At 37.3% G+C, this 25,317-nt stretch overlaps 1 protein-coding gene across 2 annotated transcripts in view; it reads right to left on the reverse strand.

Annotated features, from left to right (window-relative positions):
- The window catches only part of Kcnh7 (potassium voltage-gated channel subfamily H member 7), a 476,252-nt gene that overhangs the window by 48,034 nt on the left and 402,901 nt on the right, over positions 1-25,317 (reverse strand). For both annotated transcript variants that reach the window (XM_052181144.1, XM_052181143.1), the window contains exon 9: positions 16,740-16,939. In XM_052181144.1, coding sequence (XP_052037104.1) covers positions 16,740-16,939 — 200 coding nt within the window. The remainder of the gene's footprint in view (positions 1-16,739; positions 16,940-25,317) is intronic.

Here is a 25,317-nt window from a genome sequence, read left to right on the forward strand (position 1 = left end):
AAGAAAACTCTCAGCTTTCTATCTTCTTCCAGCTGTGAGTGTAGTTATAACATTTAGAAAGGAAACACAGAAAGGGCAGCCCTTGGTGATGGTGGTAAGGAAGAACAGAATGCAGGCAAACACTCTGGAGTTGTAAATGAAAGCAGAAAGAGGGCAGACTGCTTCACTTATTAAGTTCACAGACTGGCTCTGTGGTAGGAAGATGACAAGAGCTTGAAAGAGATTCTCCTCTGACAGATAACTGCATGCAAGAGAGAGAATGGGAAATTTTGAATTTGCTTTGCATGTTGGGTGCAACATGCAAATTATAATATATAATGTAATTATTATTAAATTACTTAAATATGTTACCCTATGGTATGTAGTTTACCTTAATTTTACAAAAGTACAAAAAAATGCAAGATATCAGACTAAAAAAGAGGTTTTATACAGTTGATGACATTTTCTTTCTAATCACATAGCAAAGTACAACAAATCCAATGAAATAAAGTCAAAAGATATAATGAGACCTTTTAAACTCGAAGAGTGATCCTTTTACCACAACAGAACTGTTGTTAAATCAGAGGCTGTTTAAAACAATAGCAAAAAAATTATGTCAAAAAGATCCATTAAGTAAAATGAATGGGTTGACAACAGGAGCAATTTATAGTCTATTTGACAGATAATGCCCTGACATCTGTAGCGTATGTAGAGTTCTTATAAAATAAGAAATAAAAAATACATAAATAGGCAATTCATAAATGAAGATATGCACATATACTTTATATTCAGCCAAAGAAATAACATTAAAATGACCATAAATGCATCTGTTAAGCTGGAAGAAATGACACTAAAACATAACACCCACTGCTCCTGAAGGTTAGAAAGGTACGTATTAGCATTCTTCATTGCCAAATAATGGCTATTAATATTAAAATTACTAACAATCTGAAATCTCTCATCTGGAACTCTATTTATCAGGATAAAACCATCAATAAAAGAAATAAGAAAGTATATTTGTTTCAGTGTCACTTAAAGTGGAATGAAATTAGAATAAGAATGGAAGAGTATTAGTGACAGAATAGCTCAATTCCATGTCATGAAAACATAAACTATTTTATCCTATAGAATTGTAGTATATAAATGAGTGAATACAAGAAAGTACCTAATTTCATTTTCTAAAGAGGACTTGGATTATTTTCACCAAGTGTGAAGTGAGAAACATCAACTGTAATGTTTTTGTTTTTGTTTTTTTCCAGGACAGGGCTTCTCTGTATAGGCCTGGCTGTCCTGAAACTCACTCTGTAGATCAGGCTGGCCTCAAAATCAGAAATCTGTCTGCCTCTGCCTTCCAAATGCTGGGATTAAAAGCATACACCACCACCGCCCGGCTCAACTGTAATGTTAAATTATATAGTTAATTGTGCGATGGTGTGTTGGTATGTATTATATATATATATATACATATATATATATGTATATATATATGTATGTATATATACACACATAGGAGAATATTGGCACATTTATAGTAGAAATGAGAAATATTTGGAAGGTTATACACATGAGTGATGGATAATTTGTGCATAAACTTCTGATTTGGAGAGGGGGCATAGCTATAGAAAAATTTTAATCCAATAATGTGGCTGCTCTGGAAAGGAATCACATCCAAAACCTCTTAGGTCTGCGAGATCTGGCTGGAATATAGACATGTTCAGTACACATCTTTAAGTCCTAACAATGGAACTAGAGTTAGTTTGTAGAAGGGAGCAGCCATGTCTGAAAGTGATGTCTAATTGAGAGGTAGACAAAGTGATGAATTATTGAAAGATTTGACAGAGTGAGACAGAGGCAGGATATGTCCATCTCTCACGAGAACAGCAAAGGAAAGAGAGGCTACTTAAGAGCAGTGCAGGGAGAGATAACAAGCTAGACAGAGGTGATAATAATAGTGGGTGTGTAGTAGTTCTATCTAGACTGTTTTACAGAGACAGGTTGCAGAGACCAAGCTAGACACAGCTGAAGACACAATGAGTCAGAGAATGAGAATTAGAACTTTCTGACAAAGTTAGTATGAGGCTAAGCAGAGCAATTTAGTGAGGAGCTGAGAGAAGCAGGATTGAGTCAGTCACTTTGGAGAAAAGTTTGAGTGAAAACAGTTGAATTGAACCAGCCAGCCAAAATTCAGAAAGAACTAGAAAAGGTGAGCTTAATCAGCAGTAAGCCTCCAAAATGACAATTACATCTGGTGAATACAGGGTACTTTTACAGATAAGAATGATGAAGGATGAAATAGTAATAACAATATCTCACTAAACCCTTAAAATAATGTTGGAAGACCCTACTATTAAGGTCTCACCATGTCCTGAGAATTGTTCTGAACTCAGCGTGAAATGGAAGCTCCCCTTCTCAGTGGAGCTTCCTCTTTTCTGCCTGGTCTTATCTGGAGAGTCTCTCGAAACACAAGTGACTACCCTTTCTAAAGGATGACCCTGCACAAAACTTCATGTAAGCTCTTCATGGTTCAGCACTTAAGTTCTGCTCACACTTTCCTGCCATATAAAAACTAGGTACTGTGCTATGACTAACCAATTCTTCTGGTATGGCCAGATTGCAGGTTCAACTTCCTCTCCTGATCCGAACCTGCCCAACATGTTCTTGGAGTTTATCTTTATGTAAATCAAGTATTCCCAGGCCTCTGCCCTAGCCAAAAACATATATCCACCTTGGAATTCCCTAACCACTAACCACTGAGATCTATATATAGTCCTCAAATAAAGATGAGCATTCTTCCTGCCTGGTGACCAACAGCCTCAGAGGAGAAGAGAGGGTCACAAAAAAATATATATATATATATATTATATGATAATAAAACATTATTATCATATATAAATTTTATACATCATCAAATGATATCATATATCATATATGATTTTATCTGTATAAAATTAATATGTAGTTATTTGTCTGTGTGGATAATAGAAACACTATTACTATTATGAAAGATAGTCTTAGCTTGAAAATATCTGGCCATGTTGTTTAACTTTAGAATAATTAATTAATTAATAAGTCATTCATTCATTCTTCTTCCATATATTACATTCCTAACCCAGTTTTCCCTCCCTTCATACCTCACAAACCCCTGACCTACCCTCTTACCCATATCTGCTCTTACATTTGTCTCCAGAAAAGAGCAGGCATTCCAGAGATATCAACTAAAATATTACAGGCAACAGAGTTGGTGACCAAATACTGTAGTTGGACTTTATTTCTGATTTGAAAAGGTCTAAGGTAAATTTTAACGGCTTTTAAACAGAAGCTTGTCCAACAGTTAATAGGACTTAGAAGATTTGAGCTGTTTGAACTGAAAGCCTTCTATTGTGGCCTACCTTTCATAGTACCTGAAGGTAGTATGCCAGATGCCAAAGGAGAGAAGCAATCACTACTTCTACCCATCTATGGTGCCTCTGAACCCCCAAAACAACTTCCATGTCACGATATCCCTAATAGTGCAATAATGGAAGTTATATTTTACCAATAAGCAACAACTGCTTAATTGATCTTCAGGTACACTCACTCAACAAGAGGAAAAATCACGCCTGGTTTAAAAAACCTAGCAACTCTCTGTGGCTTGTTAGTTCTTAGACTGTAGCCTGCTACCACAACTGTACTAGCCAGTACAATTCCTAATTCACTCTAAAACCCATCCTTATATCCACAGATATAAATAGCTCTCAATCCATATCAGAGATGCTTTTATTGGCATTAATCAGAGATTGTCAGAGAAAATTACAATTGTCTATAATGCAGAAGTCAACTGATTTAGCAGAGCCTGGTCCCAACAGATGCACGTACACTATTCCTACATTGCAGGCTCAGGGAACATCATGCAAAGGGGGCAGAAAGGCTGTATGAGCCAGAAGACAGGAAGTCTTCGGTGGGATTGCGACTCTTAGACATGGTAGGGACTCATAATACCTCAACAGTATGGATGCTTAAACAAGATGAACAATGACAATAATAATAGGCATGCTGTTGTGGATGGGGGAAATCTCACTGAGTCCAACCTCTGAAAAAGAACTGCTGAGAAAGGAAGAAGTACTTTTTTAACAGGCCCTTCATTAGTATCCAATACAAATACCAAGTGGTCAGCCATGAAATCATGTACACAGAATCAACACTAAGAGGAATCACGCTGCTTATTTATATATGCATTTATACACATACATACATATGTGTGTATGTGTGTTTGTGCATTTATAACAATTATGCAAAAAAGAAGCTGTTGGTTTTGATCAGTGACAGAAGAATGGGAGGAGTTAAAAGGAGAAAAGGAAAAGGTGAGTGATGTAATTAAATTTTAATTAAATATTTAAAAAAATTGTGTGTATGCCTATGCTGTGTGTGGTTCATACACATGGGCACATAGGCATGCAAAGGCCAAAGGAGGGTGTCCAGTGAATTTCTCCATCATTCTGTCTTAATTCCTTCCAGTCCACCCACCTGGCTCTCTGGCTAGTGAGCTCCTGGGAGCCACCTGTCTCTACTCCTCAACGTTGAGGTAACAGACCCATACACTGATACCAGGTTTTCCACACTGGTGTCAGGTATTCCAAATCAGGTGCTCACGTTTGCACAGCAAGCACACATGCCCACTGAGCCATCGCCCTAGCCACCAGTTTAAAAAAAAATTCTTATACTCTGATAATTTACAGTGATTCTACAACTTTTATTTGAAAAAAAAAAAGGTGATCCTTAGGCTTTCTTTTAATTTTGTTTCAGTTATTGGAAAAGTCATTTCTTCAAAATAGTATATGGCTAATATAAAAGCTATAATTCATGGGAGCCATTATATTTGATAAAAATATTGCTAAAATATTGATAGATTTCAATTCAGTATGCTAAAACAGATTGGACCCAAAAGGAAAGTAATTAAGCAATACATTGCTATTAATACCCTCTTCATATAAGGATGAGGTCATAGAAAAGAACCCCAGACACCTGGTGAACTCCCCAATTAATCCAAGAATGTCTCCATCTGTTTATTTTATGCCAGAACTAGCCCATAAACTTTGTCCATTTATTGGTCCTGTTTGGGAAATATATATGAATATTCTCATCAATTCTTCATATATGTGGTCAAAGGGACTTGAATCATTATGAAGCTGGATTGCTCTTCAGTTTGCATGTTATCTATTTTATGTGGCCCCTAGATATGGAGAATAGAATTCTGTTAGAGGATAAAGCATCTATTTTGGAAAATACAACTAAGACTTCATTTTCCTTGCATTTGTAGACTGTGATTCACAGACAAGAACCAGAAGACAAGATATGGATAGAGGGGGGCAGCCTTGTCTTGTCCCTGATTTTAGTGGGATTGCTTCAAGTTTCTCTCCATTTAGTTTGATGTTGGTTACTGGTTTGCTGTATATTGCTTTTACTATGTTTAGGTATGGGCCTTGAATCCCTGTTCCTTCCAAGACTTTTAGCATGAAAGGATGCTAAATTTTGACAGATGCTTTTTCAGCATCTAATGAAATGACCTTGTGGTTTTTTTCTTTGAGTTTGTTTATGTAGTGGATTGCATTGATGGATTTCCGTATATTGAACCATCCCTGCGTCCCTGGGATGAAGCCTACTTGATCATGGTGAATGATCATTTTGATGTGTTCTTGGATTTGGTTGGCAAGATTTTTATTGAGTACTTTTGCATTGATGCTCATAAGGGAAATTTGCTGAAGTTGTCTTTCTTTGTTGGATCTTTGTGTGGTTTTGGGGAGAGAAACTTGAAGCAATCCCACTAAAATCAGGGACTAGACAAGGCTAACCCCTTTCTCCATATCTTTTCAATATAGTACTTGAGGTACTAGCTAGAGCAATTAGACAACATAAGGAGGTCAAAGGGATACAAATTGGAAAGGAAGATGTCAAACTATCACTATTTGCAGATGATATGATAGTATACTTAACTGACCCAAAAAGCTCCACCAGAGAATTCCTACAGCTGATAAACAATTTCAGCAATGTGGCTGGTTATAAAATCAACTCAAGCAAATCAGTAGCCTTCCTATACTTAAAGGATAAACAGGCTGAGAAAGAAATTAGGGAAATGACACCCTCCACAATAGCCACAAACAATATAAAGTATCTTGGTGTGACTCTAACCAAACAAGTGAAAGATCTATATGACAAGAACTTCAGGTCTCTGAAGAAGGAAATTGAAGAAGACCTCAGAAAATGGAAAAATCTGCCATGCTCGTGGATTGGCAGGATTAATATAGTTAAAATGGCCATCTTTCCAAAAGCAATCTGCAGATTCAATGCAATCTCCATCAAAATCCCAACTCAGTTCTTCATGGAGTTAGAAAGAGCAATTCTCAAATTCATCTGGAACAACAAAAAACCCAGGATAGTTAAAACTATTCTCAAAAGTAAAAGAACTTCTGGGGGAATCAGTATCCCAGACCTCAAGCAATACTACAGAGAAATAGTGTTAAAAACTGCTATTGGTACATTAACTGGTATTGGTACAGTGACAGGCAGGTGGATCAATGGAATAGGATTGAAGACCCAAAAATGAACCCACACACCTATGGTCACTTGATCTTCGACAAAGGAGCGGAAAACATCCAGTGGAAAAAAGATAGCCTTTTCAATAAATGGTGCTGGTTCAATTTGAGGTCAGCATGCAGAAGAATATGAATTGACCCATTCTGATCTCCTTGTACTAAGCTCAACTCCAAGTGGATCAAGGACTTCCACATAAAACCAGACACACTGAAACTAATAGAAAAGAAACTTGGGAAGACCCTTGAGGACATGGGCACAGGGGGAACGTTCCTGAACAGATCACCAATAGCTTATGCTCTAAGATCAAGAATTGACAAATGGGACTTCATAAAATTACAAAGTTTCTGTAAGTCAAGGGACACCTTCAAAAGGACAAAATGGCAACCAACAAATTGGGAAAAAAAAATCTTCACCAACCCTACATCCGACAGAGGGCTAATATACAATATATACAAAGAACTCAAGAAGTTAGAACCCAGAAAACAAATTACCCTATTAAAAATGGGGTACAGAGCTAAACAAAGAATTTTCACCCAAAGAACTTCAGATGTCTGAGAAGTACCTTAAGAAATGTTCAACATCATTAGTCATTAGGGAAATGCAAATCAAAACAACCCTGAGATTTCACCTCACACCAGTCAGAATGGCTAAGACTAAAAACTCAGGAGACAGCAGTTGTTGGTGGGGATTTGGAGAAAGAGGAACACTCCTCCACTGCTGGTGGGACTGCAAGCTGGTACAAACACTCTGCAAATCAGTCTGGCAGTTCCTCAGAAAACTGGGCATGACACTTCTGGAGAACCTGGCTATACCACTCCTGGGCATATATCCCTCTAGAGGATTCCCGGCATGCATAAGGACATATGCTCCACTATGTTCATAGAAGCCTTATTTATAATAGCCAGAAGCTGGAAAGAACCCAGATGCCCATCAATGGAGGAATGGATACAGAAAATGTGGTATATTTACACAATGGAATACTACTCAGCAATTAAAAACAATGAATTCATGAAATTCTTAGGCAAATGATTGGATCTGGAAAATATCATCCTAAGTGAGGTAACTCATTCACAAAAGAACACACATCGAATGCAGTCACTGATAAGTGGATATTAGCCCAGAAGTTCAGAATACCCTAAACACAACCCACATATCAAATCATGCCCAAGAAGAAGGAGGGAGAGGGCCCAGGTCCTGGAAAGGCTTGATGCAGCATTGTAGGGCATTGACAGGATAGAGGAGTGGGAGGGGGTTGATTGGGGAACTGGAGGAGGGAAGAGAACTTATGGGACTTAGGGGAGGGGGGAACCGGGAAAGAAAAAATCATTTGGAATGTAAACAATGGATATAGAAAAAAAAAAAAGAAAAAGAAACAGAAGACAGGACAGATCTTTGTGTTCACATAAAATAACCACATCTTCTATTACAGCTGTTCTTAAACACAGACATAGTTTTCTTCTTCTGTGAGCATTGTAGAACATCTCTATTTGTAAAGATTACCAGCAGAAAGGGCAAGATGAACTACAACATAAATAAAAGTATCTTAGCATAGTATCAAAACTCCACCAGCTGGAATGAAGAACTTCTCTCTCAGGATCACAGTCAAAACATAAAATTCTGGTGTTGGTGGTGGTTGTGGTGATGGTGGTAGTGGTGGTGTGACCTGCCTTACTATTAGGAGTCATGACACTAACTAAAATACACATTGAGGCATATCTATCATGAAAGATGTAATTATTCTGCACTTTTACAATCAACGCATTCACATAAAAACAATGTCAACAATTTGAAAATTCTGTGTCATTATTTTCTTATCTTTATGTAATAAGATGGTTGGGTGAATTGTTTCTGCTTATTTTCATCCTTAAATTGGTAAAGAATAAAGCCTAACATATTAGGTAGAACATGCACATATTTGTTAATAACAATTCCCAGTACACTGATCTGTTTTTCATGGAAGAGAATAGCAGGCTTTTTTTTTTTTTTCCACACACACACACACACACCCTCGCCCCGGGGGACATTGAGGATGATATGAATTAGAGAAATGCTGTGTTTTTCTAGTATTTATCTTAAAGAGATCTAAAATAATATTTCCAAAGACTATTTTATTATCGAGTTCCATGAACTACGTGTAGGGAGTGGCCCGTGAAAGAAGCCCTAGGGAATGGGTCCTTGAGTGAGTGTGAGCTGCTGAGGTGGGACCAGACCAATAGAGAAAATGGTGAAGCTTACACACTCCCCAGAGTGATGCTCAGAGAGAAATGGCAGGCTTCCCTCTTGTTCCCTGTGTGTTTGCTGATAGCGTGTGTAGAAAATGTCCACCATAACTCTCTCTCTCCCTTCATGTTCCAGCCTGAAGACTGCCCCCCTTGGAGAGGCTGCTGCGAGTGAAATTAGCTGAACCTATTCTTTTGATGCAGTTATATTCCATAAATAAGCCCCGCTTCTTTGCTTATCTGTATCTAACCCTGTCTCCGTGTTCAACTATGAACAATAACCCTGCTTTTCTGCTCAGCTCTACAGAACGCGCTGAGCCTCAGGGCGCTGTGGTTTCTCCAGCAGAGAGTCGTTGGATCCCAGCTTTCGGTGTGGTGTGTGTGCCTTTCCTGTGTTCTCTATCCACTCAGGTGTTGTTCAAGTCTCTGGAGGCTGTGCCACAGTTCTGTTTTTCTGTTTCCCTTCTCTTTTTTTATTGGCTTAACCTGTGTTGATAATAGAACAGGAAACTGAATTGGGTTTGAATGATTCTGCCTCTTGCTAACTTACCAGAGAAAGTGTTTTATAACGTGTCACTCCCTCTGCATCAGGAACTACACTCAAGGGCCCTGTTCAAACAGGGTCATTATTTTAAGGAGTTGGAAAACAAATGAAGACATCATTTTTGCTCTCTATCGCTGTCAGAGGAACATTAGCACTACATGGAGCAAGTGAAGCCTCCGCGACGTCTCTTCAGTTAGTCATTGATCTGTTTAAAGCCCTAGGGCAAGCTCTCTTTTCATCCCTTGGGTCAAAAACTGCTAAATAAGTTGGATGTAGTGGCACACACACCTGTAATCCCAGCACTCAGGAGGCAGAAACAGATCCTTGAATTCAAGGCCAGTCTGGTCTACACGAAGAATTCAGGGACAGCTAGTGCTACATGGGGTGGAGTGGGTGAGAGTAAATGCTCACTGCACAGCGGTGGGCATGTATTTACGTAGATAATGTAGATAAGCTGTAGATAAGTCATTCTTCCATGACTGCCATCAATTTTAAAGATGACGGAGTGATTTGTCACCCACATCAGACACCTGTTTAATGCTTTCTAGTGTTCATGTCAGGGAGTTTCTGATGCTTTTGTTATTTGTTATTATTGTTTGTTTTGCTGTTCTATGGTGGTACTTTAAAGAGGTTTTGAGTATGAAGCATAGGATGGGCAGATGAACTTAACCCTTTTAAAAGTATATGTGGCCCGGGGGCCTGCTACAGAAGGGGTTGAAGAGAGACAAAACTTGCATACTAATATCCTTCTCAGTACAAGGTTATAATCTACCCTTTTTGCAGAGATAGGAAATTTCTGCAGACTGATTAACCATCATGCACATGACATTACCTTTAAAATATTTAAGTTATTCATGTGTGTGTGTATTCATGTGTGCACTTTATAGGACACCCGTGGAAGTCAGAGAAGTCTTGGGAGTTGCTTTGCTCCTTCCACTACATGGGTCACGTGTGTAGGGCCAGTGTTTTATGGGTACTCACCAGGTTTGGCAGCAAATGCGTTTATACACTAAGCTATCTCACCGACCATAAAGTATTACTGTTAGTGCAGTTTGCAATGTTATGTATGGTCCTCAACTCCAAAACGACAACCTGGCATTTATTTATAGGAAACAAAAAGATTTTCACCAGTTCTATGATCATGTATTTGCAAGTAGTTGCCAAACTATAACTCCTTTTAAATGGATTAATCAGATGTGCAGACACTGTTTTAAACAGCTTTGTTATGTTCCATGTTATTGATCAACAAAATGTTGTTCATTGACTGTGATTACAAAAAACCGTTTTTTTAATGAAAGTTAAGAGGATTAAAAATGTAGACCTGAAGTTTTGCTACACTATTTTAAAGCTTTTCTTTTACATTGGTGACAGGGTTTATTGTAAAGGACTTAGTAATGAGTGCAAGTGCAGGTTCCCACTATTGCACTGCACTGTGATTTGTCAAAAAATATATGATCTGAACATTAAAGTCTATCACTTGTGAAATTATTTAAATAATGGTACATAATGATGGTTTTATCTCGGCGTGTTTGTGCGTGTGCATTGCAGGAAGGAATGCACATGTGTGCTCGTGCTTTTGGAGATCAGAGGTTAAACTTGTAGGTCAGCCTGCAGCTACTGCCCACTTGGTTTATTGAGATAGGGCTCTCTAATTGGCCTTGAATTAGAGACCTAGTAGACTGAGCCAGCTGGCTGGAGAGTCTACCTGTGCTGGAGTCATAAGTAGGAATCATTCACTACCTTTTTCTTTTTCTTTTAAAATGTGTTATAGGGATTGAACGCACGTCTTCATGTTTTTGAGACTGACTGGTTGACCTTCCTCATGCTCCAAATGGGATTTGCCTTGAGTACAATTTGATGATGATGCAAGGTCACTTCAATACTAGTACTAGAGGCTACTCTGCCATGTTATTGAAAAACTAGAAGAGCAATGAAAATAAGGAACATAAGGAACATATTTGATTAAATATATCTCTTAAAAACAACACTAGTCCCAGATGGGTGGTAGAGCTTGCCTTTAAAATAGCACTCCAGAGGCAGAGGCAGGAAATGCCTGAGCTTAAGGCCAGCCTGGTCTACAAAGTGAGTTCTAGGATAGCCAGGGCTACAGAGAGAAACTCTCTTGAAGAACAAGAAGAAAAACAAATCACACCAGTCCCAGGAAATAAGGGTCTCTATTCTGATTTAAATAGTCTTATTTTTTTTAGCTGTTGTTTTACCTTGTTTTACATGTTACATCTTTTAATAAGCATGCTATGCCACACAGTGTTGTGGATAGCCCTGGTCTTGTATTTTGATGCTAATTCCACTCCTGGGAGGAGCTGCAGATGAGGAGTTAATCACACAGGTGCCTTGTGAATCTTTTCCCCACCTTAACTTCTCAAATAAAGGCTAGAACCAGTGATTGGGCAGTATGAGGGAAGGGGGAGCTGAAAAGTTTTTGGGGGAGAAGGGAGAGAGGAGGAAAGGGGATTGAAGGAGGAGACACAAGGATGACAGAGAAGGGAGGAGGAGGAGAAGGAAGGGAGGAAGAGGAGGTAGAAGGAGAATTGAGAAAAGCATGTGTCTTGGAGAAACCGCAAGTTATATGGGATCTCATAGATGGGAATAAAGCAGTGTAGTGGTAGATCTGCCCAATCTAGGCGTGTAGCTTGTATTCCAACTAATTGAGTTGTGATTTCTTTAACTGGGTCTTTTGAGTTGGAGATTTACCACAACACACAGAATATCACTGTGTTTGGAAAAATGTTCAGCCTGTGAGGCTGGCTCTTCTTTGAAACATTCAAAGCCTCTGTGTGTCCAGCTCTGCTTTTCCATCCTCACCCTCTTCTCCCTCATCTAGAGTGTAGTTAATGCGGGAGGTTAGACTATGTAGCATAGTGCTGGGGACTTTCCTCCCTTACTCCCGAAAGTCATCATGCCCCCTTATTGGGAGCACAGCACAAAGATACTTATGGCCACAGATCTCCAGGGAAAGCAGGAACGTTAAGCACACAGTGTTGTCTTTCCAATGAGAGAGATGAAAAATCTGGTCTTCCACGAGAAAGCTAAGAATTGGAAGTTATTCTTAGCTTTGTGATCTGCATTATCTGTTGGGTCAGGCCATATCAAGCCTCTACCAACAAGACCAGAGGTGGCTAGTAATCTAAATGATCCTAATACCCAGAGAATCACCCAAGCTCAGACACACAAACTCATAGCACAAATGACATTTATGTTATCTGTATGATTAAGGACAGGCCAGACCCTTAAGTCCTTAAACTAGGGCAGGTAGCATATCTCTAGAACTTATTCTCTAGAAGAAGTGATATGTATCATGAATTGAGTTTCAATATAATTATGCTGCTTCTTCATACACAGGGATTTTATTGTGCCAGAATTGTTTTTTATATACTGGGCTTAAGCACAGTGGAATAAACCTCCTGTTATTAGACTCCCTTGATGACTGATATAGGTTGATGAAGTCAAACTGCACCTGGTTTTTATTCCTATCTCTGCCTGGCTTACCTCCCTGCCTGGATACCTGCAGGGTCTTCCTCACCCCTATATTAATTTTTCTTCCTACCTGTGTTCAAAGTGATTTTTATCTGTTCACTTTTATTTCTTATCTATGCTATTAGTTCAGATACTTTCTATTCCCATCTCAAAATTTCCTTCATTAAGCAATCCTAACAAAAATCTACTTATCTTTATCCATCCTGCCCATCCTAAAATCAACTAAATAAAGATGTCCCTGGATCGAATAATTCAGCGTGTTTGGTCTTGATCGCCTGCGTGCGTTTCCTGGAATTGTGTTCTCTACAATGGACAATTCTAATATCCACTTAGTAGATGGGCATCTGAACAACATTCGATGATTTTCCATAAGGAAGGCTCAGATGCTCCCCACAGGGAAGGGCAGGCATGGGCGGCAGACAGATTATGAAGCACATGTTATATTTGAATACAGGTGTCTTTACAACGTTTACAAGCGGCCAGTTTATTGAAGCTACAGAAAGATTAAGTGAATTGCACAAGAATGGTGGCAGGCTAAGAATAAGCGCCAAGGTCTTATGATTTTTTTTCCTGTTTTTCAGCCATTTGCTGATTGTTGTGGTAGCATGAATTTTAGGGAAAGCAAAAAATCCTCCACTAAATGTACATAATCTTAAATATTAAAATTATAGCGTTTACTTCCTGATGTGATAGCGGACAGGTGGACCATCAGAGCTATTCTCCATTCAAGCCTTGCTCTTTAGTGTGATCTGAGTTTACTGGGTTCTTACACACAAGACAGTTTTCATTTCTTTTGGTAGCATTCATGCTAAAATAATGTTGGCTAACCAGAAAGTTTAAACTGGATCAAGAGATGGCTTTGACTTGGGGACATTCATTGAAATACTATTAGGTCTAACTTGAGAAAACATCTCCTTATTGCTAACTGGTCCAGTGTCTGGATGCAGAAGAAAAATATTGTCAGAAGTTAATCTGTTCACATACTTGAGACAATTGTACAGTCCCCAAGTTAAAGCCAGACTCTGAAGAACACATCCTTTTTTACTACCTTTCTTTATGTGATCCTTTCCTATTGCACTCTGGCTATTTTGATTCAAATGAAAGGGAATCCATAATTTTTTTCCATTCTGGAACATTCTGGCAATAATGCATATGAAAAGTAAAAGATAGGAGGACTAAGGAATATGGCCCCATTTTTTAGGTCAATTATTTCCTGTTTTGGTGATCTGCTAAGCAATCAAATGTTTAGATAGTGAAATAATTTTAGGCAAATTAACTATGTGTTTGGAAACTTTACTTCATTTGAAAATGACTGAACAGTAAAAAATGACCTGAAATGTCTCATGAAAAATTATATTTAAGTTTATACTTAAATGAAATAATATGGAATGTTGATGTGAAATACAACAGTTTGATGTAGTTTTATGTATCACAGTACACAAACTAGGTAATTTCAACTGTTATTAAATTATAATTTTACCAACAATAATTTGACAAGACACAAGAATCTTTAACAGTGTGGTTTTGGAGGTTAAAAAAAAAGTCCTTTTTTTTTTTTTTAACCTCTCAACAGTCTAATATACATTTGCTTTCCGCAATCAGCTTTGTTTAACACATCGTGCTTAACAATACACAACATCTTCTATGTGCTGTTCCGAGTTATCTTGCATTGAGTTTCTTTTCTTTTCTTTTTATTCTTTTACTCACTTTGCAGTCACAAAATGAAAATGTAGACACCATGTACAAACAAGAAGTTCGTGCAAAGTCAAGTTCTCAAAACCACATGCAAGTCTCAGCGGCACATGGCTTAGAGCGTACCCGCTCCAGGATCATGTAATACTGGCATGCAGATGATTAGAAGAGAAAGCACCTACATCATGAAAAGAGGATGATGAAAGAGAATGAATTTTCTTTATGACAATTATCTAATGCAAACCGTATACCCATAACCTCTAACCGTGTAGGAATGGGGGCAGAGAGGTAAATTTTTGTGGGGAGTAGGAAACTGTACATAAACATTATTGGAGGTCAAGTTGTTACTAAAATGGAGATTTATCTCTTCTGTACTTGGCCTCGACCCTATTATCTTCCCCAGCTTCTTGCTTTGAATCTCCTCTGCTACATCATGCAGAAAAAAAAAGTCAGACCTAACACTGGAAATCATTTAACAAGCTCTATCCCTGACAGATAACAAGGGTATTCTCCACAGTTTACACGAGAATTAAATTGGATATAAATACCTCCTGTTCTTACCGGTGGGTGTTGTGATTCCGTGTGTTAAGGTGTGAAGCAGACAGGAAAGAGATAAATCTTTCATAAGTACATTGTAAATAGGCAAGGGGTATATAAACCATATTTATAGGTAATAGAGTCAAACAATGACAGGTAAATCGTCACAAAATATTTTATCACAAAAATGGTCATAGATCTAGATTTGATGGAGAAGGAAGGTAAAATAGATGATCGCTTTACTACTGTTATTGAAATACTCTGGCAGTATGGAACAATAAAACTGAGTGACACATATTTAAATTATAAGTTCTTGACACTGCTTTAGCCAGCCCAGCGCTAGAAATTCCCCAGTGGTTTTGAATGCTGGTATCTTCATTAAACAATCACAATAACAGTTTATAAAAGCAGCCAATATATATATAGGTGTTCTTTCTTGCAAGACTAAAATAATCTCATAGGAGATTAATTTATTAAAGTGGAGTTTTTACCATGGAACTTGGAACAATTGAAAATAACAGCTCATGGATTTGAACTCCATTTTTTGGCTAAAATGTGCTTGCTCATTTATTCCTTCAAATTAAAATTTTTATGATAATATGATTTTATCTCTCAGTCGAAAAATCACATGCAGCTATGATAAAATTATCTCTATATAGACTTGTCTTTCAGTTGGCAGTAATTGCTCCATGACCTTCCCCATGATTTCTTATTTTGATCCATTGTCTGTTTGTTAGAACAACTCTGGTCAAATGGAAAATAGCAATCTAAACTATACATATACACTCCCACAAAAATGACATTGTGTAATCAATGGAATTATTAGATATGAATGATGTGTTTTCAGAAGAATTTTCAGAACAGAGGAGTGCCATGGAGATGCGCCACAGTTCTGTCTTTTCCTATAGCTCTGTAGTATGTAGTGGGGTTTGGCTTTGCTGCATAGTTTATCTGTAGCACTGGGTCTCCAAAGACAAATAGCAAGGAAAATAATGGGAACCACCCTCTCAATCCTAAAAAGAGCTCTTCAGCACCATTCATCTTAACTATGCTGACTTTTGTGCAGTGTTTCAGGAGGTATTTGTAAAAAGTGTTCTTCTCTGTTTTTAAAATTGTAATTTGTTTGTTCTCCCTCTTCCGCAGAAAGAGCCATTAAACAAAGGATACTGAAATGGAATATAATTAATTGTAAAGGGAAGCATGAAACTTCCTTTTTTTTTTTTACATATTTAAAATCTCTAATCTTTCCTACAAGTATTCAAAAAAGTGTTAATTTTTTAGGATTTCTGCTTAGGGTTGAAAGAATTGTCCCAGCTCATTTTATAAATCAAATTGCACACGGATTCAGCTATGTTGTTTGTTTGTTTGTTTGTTTGTCTGTTTGTTTGTTTATAACCAGGCGGTACCACGAAGGCCTGAGTTTTAGCTAAGACAATGTGTCCTTTAATTGGAGGTGGGAACTCTGTGACACATAGTTATATCAGTTTGCATCATGTTATAATGCCTTTGCCACACAGTATAACTAGATATAGCACCATGCAATGCCATGAATTGAGAATGAGACACTATCTCCAGGGAAGAAAAATAAACATCCAAGAGGAGGAAACAAAAGCACAGAGCTCAAAGCTGGTGAGACTGGCCTTCCATTTCGCTATAGCTGTAATGCCTGCGGAGCCTCTTTTTGGGGAAACAGAAATACTTACCATGTTCATGTCAATGCCGTTCGTGTAAGTCCATGCATGCTGGAAATACTCCTCGAGCCGTTGCCTCAGAGGGTTGGGGATTTGGTGGAAGCGAATGAACTCTTTTACTCTCAGCATCTGCATGTGGTACCTGGCAGTTCCCGAGTACAGTCTTTGAATAATTGCAGAAACATTCCCAAAAATGCTCGCATACATGAGAGCTAGGTTGGATAAAAAACAACGTTATGGGGAGACAATGCGCTTGGCATAACAGGTTTTCTCAGAATATCAAATGTGCTGGTTTTAATTACTTAACCCAGGTGTGTCAGTTTACCCCTGAACCTTGGTCACACTAATCCTCCTTTACATTTTTAATACTAAAGAGATGTAAAATACCCCAAACCCATCATGATTTAAAGTAAAAATTGTGTTTCTTTGTGAGATACACATGCAACCATCAACCCTATTAACTGGATGTTCACAGTACATTTGTGAAAACCCATCCTATTTATGACGAGCTAAATCGTAGTCAACATTACCATATATTCTCTGAAAAAAATTTCCATAAGGCAAAAACATCTCTTAGGGATTTTAAAACCACTATTTTAGTAATATAGACTTATCAAGTTTTGGTGGGCAACCAAGAGCAATGGCACACTTGAACAACTTTGTTGCAAGAAACTCATACATGGCAATGGACTTTTGATTTGGTGACCTATGAGTATTATTCTGAGATGAGCATTATTCCATGTGAAGGGCAACTGCAATCAAACAAACACACACACACACATATGTAAGCAAATATATAAGCATATATATACATATATAAATGCAAGCAAATATATAAGCATATATATTTATATGACAAAATAGTAGGTTTCCATTTGGCATTCTCTCTTCTTACATGGTATTTTTATAGGACATGGAGAAATCAAATTGATACAGTCCAGGCAGTTTTCCCCTGCTGGGTGGCTTTCATAATATTTGAAAATGATATGCAGAGCTAGGGAAAAAAGTTATCAACAATCTTATGCAGCTGTGAACTCTTAGAGCTAAAATAATGATCAGCATGGAAAAATATGCCCATGGGTGCAATAGTAACTGAACAGTAACCAATTTATGGTCAGCTCCACAGGAGAAAACTCAAGCCTAGTACCATAAATACGGCCAAGAACACATTGTTGGGAAGGTCGTATGCTCCAAGCTAAACCTACCACCATTACTTTACTAAATGGGAATAATGTCAATTGGCTTTTTACATTTGTATCTCTCACCCATATATTAGTGAAACCCTTAGACCTCATCAGAGGTAGTTTTTAGTGCAGTGGACAGATAACACAGATACTTGCACTGGGTACATATAGAGTCAGTATACTGGGTGGACTTAGCCAGGGAACATTATGGAACAGGAATTCAAATGATGTAAAGAGTCAGAGTCAGGGAGGACCAAAGCAAAACAGTATCTTCTAGATGTAACAAGGTCACTGCACCCATAGTCTCACAGGGACTGTAGTTGCCTGCACAAAAACAAATGAGGCAAGGTCTCCTAACAGTGGGCAGGTTTGTAGAGAAAGTCAGTTTTCTTTAGGGTCATGGTTCCTGGTAAAGCAGCCATGCTCTGGAGAATAACTCCATAACCATGGGTAGCACAAATCAGACTTGGTGGGTTATTAAAAAAAGTGGATAATGGGGCTGAAGAGATGGCTCAGCGGTTAAGAGCACTGACTGCTCTTCCAAAGGTCCTGAGTTCAAATCCCAGCAACCGTATGGTGGCTTATAACCATCCATAACGAGATCTGATGCCCTCCTCTGGTGTGTCTGAAGACACTGTGTACTTACATATAATAAATAAATAAGTAAATAAATATTTTTAAAAAGTGGGTAATGACATGAAGTTGGGAGGGAGAAATGAAAGGAGGGGTGGGGTGGGAGGAGTGAGGGGGCATGATTACGCTTTATGCATGTATGAAGTTATCAAAAAATTAATAAGATACTATAATAAAAATGTAAACATTAAATTTTTAATTAGACTTGAAATACTATTTTTAAAACAAGGACTTATTTCTACCACAGTCTGGAATCTAATATTGTCATAGTAAAACCACATTGCAATTTTTCAGTACTCTGGAGTTCTCAAGTAATTGTCTAATTTTCGTATGGAACATAGAGTTTTCTTAGAGCGTTAACTTGCATATAATTCTTAATTGATTTTAATTACTTTGATCTCATACTCATACAAATACTCATACAAATATATGTATGAGTATGCATGTATCATCCATACTCATACACATATTTGACGTAGGAAAAAATGTATATTGCTTAACTTTTGCCAAGAGAGCTATAACACATTTTTGGTCATCTATGGGAAGAAAGCACTGTGACATCATTTTACAGTCAGCATTTGGAATACCCTCATTAATATTTCTTGGGATAACATTTTTGAAATGTGTGTGAGGTTTTTGCCTGCATGCGTATATGTGCAACATGTGTATGCCTGGTGTCCACAGAGGCCAAAGAGGAGATTAGATCCCCTGGAAGTGGAGTTATAGATGGTTGTGAGCTACTGTTCGGATACTGGGAACTGAACCTAGATCTTCTGTGAGAGCAGTAAATGCTCATAAGCACTCAGCCACTTTCCCATTTCTCATATTCTTATTGTTTTCCTTTTGTGTTTGCATTTCTAATAACTCTGACATGGAGGCCATATATTTCATATAGAAGACTTGCACAATGTATGTGCTATGGCTCTTGGGAATCCTGTCAGGAACTTTGGCAATGTGGATTTCAGGTTCTGGGGCCACAGTGCATATTAAAAGCAACAGCACAATGTGAAGTATGGGATACAACTATGTTCATCCAACACATTTTCCTTTTTCTTGAAAGGTGTTTTCTGGACAATTCTCTAAAAAATACTTGCTCATTCAAAAAGCAGATGCCACCTGATTTAGGCTCTGCTACATTAATTTTTTAACCATTTATTCTTCCTCTTAGCTGATTTCCTTTGCATATCTTATCATGCTGAATTGTAATTATCTTTGTGTGTCAGAGATATCCAAAGAAGGGAATGTTTCTGGGAAAGATGTGATCATTTGTTAAAATACACACAAAAAAGGAGGAAAGGGAAGGATTAATTTCATGACAACTTGACAGGGACAGAATACTTAGATAATTTGATTATATGCCACTCTCTCTGGCTCTGTAAGGGTGTGTCTGATTGAAATTAGCATTTGAACTAAGTAATGCTAATTGAATTCTCCTCTGCAGGTGGCCATCAGCCTTCCAGTCCACTGAAGGTTTTAGTAGCATAGAAATTGGAGCCAGGGAGAATTCATTCTCTTTCTTACTGTCTATGGTAGAAGATTAATGCTTTCTTGAGTTTGGACTATCATAACAAAGGATGAAATTGTGTCTTAGCTCTCCTGCAAAACTCTGTAGATCCCTTCCTTATCCTAGACATAAGGCCCATACCACCCATTTTCCCTGAAGCTCATAATATGAAGAAGACAGGTCAGGAATCAGTTCTTATTAGGGCCTTAGTAGATACAGTAGTTTTATTTCCATTTCCCAAAGAAATATGTATAAAAATGCTACCGCTGAACTGGGAATTGCAAATGGTTAAGATGAAAACCCTAGATTCTAAGTATAAAATCAGAAACCTGAATCAAAATTTGGAATTCATCTTTAGTAAATTCTAAACTGTTGGATTTTAAAATCCTAAAGATTTGAGGTTTTATCTCTTCTGCCACCCTTTTAGAGAAAAATACTGCCAGCTAAAGGGAAAGAATTATTATATTCTGCAAATCTCAGTTTTTGCCCATTCATTGGCACAGAATAGTGTAGATTCTATATGCAGTTCTATATATTGCCAGATTAAAGGAAGGAATAAATAAGACTATTTATATATGGGACTTTCTCCAACTCAGCATCTCATTTAGTCCCCTTACCCTTCAGTGGAAAGTTTGACTTCATCAAAATTGTTTACATCAAGTTGAAGTATTCTTGAAACAAAATAAACATATCCTCCTTCTGCCCATATGCACACATATTGTAAATAAAGTATTAGCTTAAGTATTCTTTCACAACCTTTACATTTTTGCTTTTTGAAAAAAAATCTGCACCATGTGTTTAAAAACAATATATAACTTAAAGATGAAAATTTATTGGTACATGACTAGCATATAATGAGTTATTTTAATTTTTATTTTAATGTTTATTTAGTTGTGACAAGTATGTTCATTCTGCAAGCACAGGTGAGCTGTTTATAGCATCCCAGAACACATGATTGCATGTTTCCTTTGCCTATGTTCATTCAGATATGAATCTGGAGTGATGAGTTTCACCTGCCTGGGACCACTGCACACATTCTATTCAGCATAAGGCTAAGAATCACTGTGTCTACTAGTGTTTTTATTTTATTTTTTAAAATTTAAATCATAAGGATGTACCAGAGTTTGTTTACATCATCTGCTGACGGGAAAAAACCCACTATTTTTCCACACGTTGGCTGTTAAACGTAAAACTGTTATGAATATTTGTGTACAAATACTTGTGTGGGCTTGTATTTCTATTTGTGTTTTAAACACCTAGATTTGTGATATAGCTTATTTAACTTTGTAAGAAACAAGTTGTTTTCCAAAGTTGTCTTATTTTGTGTTCTTCCCAGCATACCATGGTAATACCGTTTGTTCCACGTCCTGCTGACATTTGGTATTGCCATTTTAAATTAACCAACGTAGCATGTGTAGTGTATCTCATTAGTGTTTAATTTGCATTTCACCAATGACTGATACTACTTTTAAATGGGATTTTCAACATTCAGGCATCTTTTTGGGCAGTGTCTGTTAAAACAATTTGCTTATTAAAAAAAATCTCAATTATCTTTTTTTGTGAAGTTTTAAGAACTCTTAATGTAGTCTGGATGCTAGACTTTTTTGTACTCACATCTTCTGAATATTTTCTTCTAGTTTTTCACTTTTTTTTGTTTTAAACAATGTCACTTGATTTTTTCAGATGGCATCTTACAATATTGCCCTGGTTGACCTGAAAAATCCCTGTGTAGAGTAGGCTGGCATCCAACTCCCTCCTGCCTCAGCCTTCTACGTGCTGAGCATTAAAGGCATGTGCCATCACACCCAGCTCAACAGTGACACTTGAAAATAAAGTACTTTTGATGAAATACAATTGATCAATTTTTATTTTAAAGGTTTTTTAAAGCTATCATGTTATCAATAATGCAATTTACTCTATATTGTCAATCACAAATCAGTTCTTAATGATTATTGTTGTTGTGGTGTCGATGCTGGTATTGGTGTTGGTATTGGTGTTGATGGTGATATTGGGGATTAAATCCCAGGTCTTTCCCAACATTAAGACACTCTACCCTTGAGCTGCATGCAGAGCCCAGCTTTTTACCCAAAGTGTGATTGAAAAGAATGTAGTCCATGCCATCGTAAGACTCCTTAGTCTAATTTGTTTCTGTTTATCATGTCCTACACTGTGACAGGAGTGTTGAGACGATGTTGGCACTGGTCAGGGACTTTACAAACAAGTGAATAAGACCAACATTTACACCAACTGCAGTACTAAGAGCATTGATTTATTTTCCTTGAGGTTCATACAGGGTGAGGCCCAGAGTACAGACAATGGTTAGCCTGGTGTCCCAGGCCGTGTGCAGTCAAGTTGTGCAGCCAATTCAGGAGTAGCAGGATGGTTAACTTAAACCGAGTAACAGTATTAATTGTTCAGCTTTTTAATGTCTTGGAATAGAAACATCCCCTTAGTAAAGATGAATATTTGTAACTTGATCCAGCCTAGGAGAAAGAGTTTAATTGTCCTAACCCTTGAAAAGGAGCCAGACCTTATGTATGTGTCCAAATAGTTTCATAACTTCCTCTTATTTCTATCATTCTATTTGTAAACTTTTAAGTTATTTGTCTTTTGCTAACTTTTTTTTATTATTTGATATAATTTTTTATTTACATTTCAAATGATTTCCCCTTTTCTAGCCCCCCACTCCCCGAAAGTCCCATAAGCCCCCTTTTGCTAACTTTCTCAGATTGATATTTTGAACTTCCAGGTTATGGTTTTTATTTTTTTATAACAATAATCAGCATTAGCTGATTCCTATAGGTTTGGGTACATTTTAATGATTTTTTTTAAAACATAGTTTCTAATTTTCCATGTAATTATTTCTTTCTCACACACTGAATACTGTCTCAAGTGATTCAGAGGTTTTGCAACAGTGAACTTCTCGGTTACCTTCACTCCTTTGGGCTGTCATTGAGACACCTCTTTTTACATATTTTACCAAACCTATTGATTCACAGACACTATTTTCCTTAGGGTCAATTATTGTGAGGGTGTATAAATACAAGAGCAAATGTTTTCAATTCATTTCCATAACTACTAGTTTTGGTCTCTTTCATTCCTAGGTATTCCATACTTTTACACGACAGTGTAGTTCTCCATTCATTGGAAGAATTTATAGTTTCTTATGGTCTGCTCATGATAAATCATGTCATCTGCTTCCTTGTCCTTACTTGAAATGCAGTTTGATAATAAGTTCCCATGGTGACAGATAGTCCTTTTTGTTAAGCAATTTAGAGATATTTCCCTATTATCTTGTTGATTCCATTGTATATAATAGATCTGTCAATTTTATTATTTTTTATGTTGTTTATAATGTCATTTTCCTTTTGCTAACTTTGAAAATTTCATTTTGTGGTTAGTTTTTGGCAGTTTGATAACATGTCTCGCTATGTCTTGTTCTCAGTTTGTTTTTCGAACCTGTCTCTTATGGTTTACCTCACTCTTGAAGGAAAAATCAAGCCATAGCATTTCTGAACAATTCTCCACCCACCTCCTTCAGTCTGGGGGCTGCTTGAACCTTGCTGCTGCTTCTTGCTTTTCTTCTTGAGGATTCCAACCTTTCATTTGTCAAATTCTTGGCCTCACCTTCTAGCTGAGCAATTTTTGTCAGGTCCACATGCCTTTATCTGTTCTCCCTCTTGTTAATAGTCATCATAACTATATTGTTTTTGAATTAATATTGCACAGTGCTAGACTTTTCTTCTTTTGAAAAAGACTACTCTTTCTTTTTACTTATTTTGGTGTGGGTCTCTCTTTTGTGTGTGCATGTGTATGTGTATGTGCATGTGCATGTGCATGTGTATGTGTATGTACATGGACACTTGCCATACAGACATGTGTGGGGCCCAGAGGGTGGCATCAGACAAGAAGATACTCTTCTCAGTCATTTATCCAGGTTACTTTTTGAGCCAAGTTCTGTTGCTGAACTTGGATCTTGTTAGTGGGCAATCTGGGCCGCAGGCTCTTAGAATCCTTTTGTCTTCATTCTCAGTGACTGGCTAGAGACACTTGTCACCATGTCCAGATTTTTTGTGTGGTTGTTGGACATTAAAGAGAAAATCAGGTCTTCAGGCTTGCACAGAAAGTACTGTACCCACTGAGAAATCTTTATACCCCAGAATGCTACGCCGTTTTCCCCTTGAAATCAAATTTAAGTGTGCTTATGGGTGACATAAAGAAACAATGATGGGGCATCACATAACATTTTGATAAGGCATGTGTTGAAATGTTTTTTATTTCCTCAAGCATTTATCATTTCTTTGTGGTAAAAATACCAAAAACCCTTTAAATAGTTTCTGTATAAAGTCGTATTAGTGTGTAGTAGCACACCAGATTTTCTTATTCCCATTCAACCATAACTTATTACCCATGAATCAACCTATTCCTGGCTTTCTCCTACACTTTCCCTTTTCTTGCTGTTACCACCCATATGCATGTGTATCACATTTTCAACATCTATCCATGAGTAGCACTGAAGTTATTTCCATTTCTTAAATATTATAAATTGTAGTGGAGTCAAGATGGAAGTAGAGAGAGATATCTTTCTGATATCATTCCCCTTGTATTTAATGAAGTTGTTATATCACCATACTTTTTTATTTTTCCATAATAGCTATAAGGTGTATGTTTCTACCATCAGTACACAAGGGTTTTTTTCTTGTTAACATTTTTTTTTTGATATTTTTGACTACAGATGTTCTTACTAAGATGGTATGAGATCTAGTTTCAATGTATGTTTTCATGGGAATTAGAGATGCCGAACACTTTCCTGTATTTGGTTATTTGTATGCCAGCTTTTGATAAATGCCCATTTGAGTCTATTGTTCCTCTTAAATTGTATTGACTTCTGTTTATGAAAATTTCTGTATTCTGGATAGTAAATCCTTCTCAGCTGTTTAATTTGTACATTGTTTCTCCCACTTTGTAGACCATCTCTTTACTAGATTATTTTCTTTACTCAGAAGCTTTTTAATTTGATGTAATCCTAGGTGTCTAATTTGTATTTGTTTCCTGAGATTCATCTATTGTCTAACCCTTTTTATGTCCAGTTAGATGCTGTTGTTCTTGTATTCTTATAGATACACTACTTGAAGAGGAGGCTGTTTGTTTTTGTTTTTGCTTTTTTTTTGTTTGTTTGTTTTTGGTGCTAGGTAAGCACTCTAGTGCTGAGCTATGTCTCCTGCCCAAAGAGCATGTGTGAGTGAGGCTTGCTTTTAATGCTTTGTTA

This window comes from Apodemus sylvaticus, chromosome 5, assembly GCF_947179515.1.
Source record: "Apodemus sylvaticus chromosome 5, mApoSyl1.1, whole genome shotgun sequence".
Taxonomy (NCBI): domain Eukaryota; kingdom Metazoa; phylum Chordata; class Mammalia; order Rodentia; family Muridae; genus Apodemus; species Apodemus sylvaticus.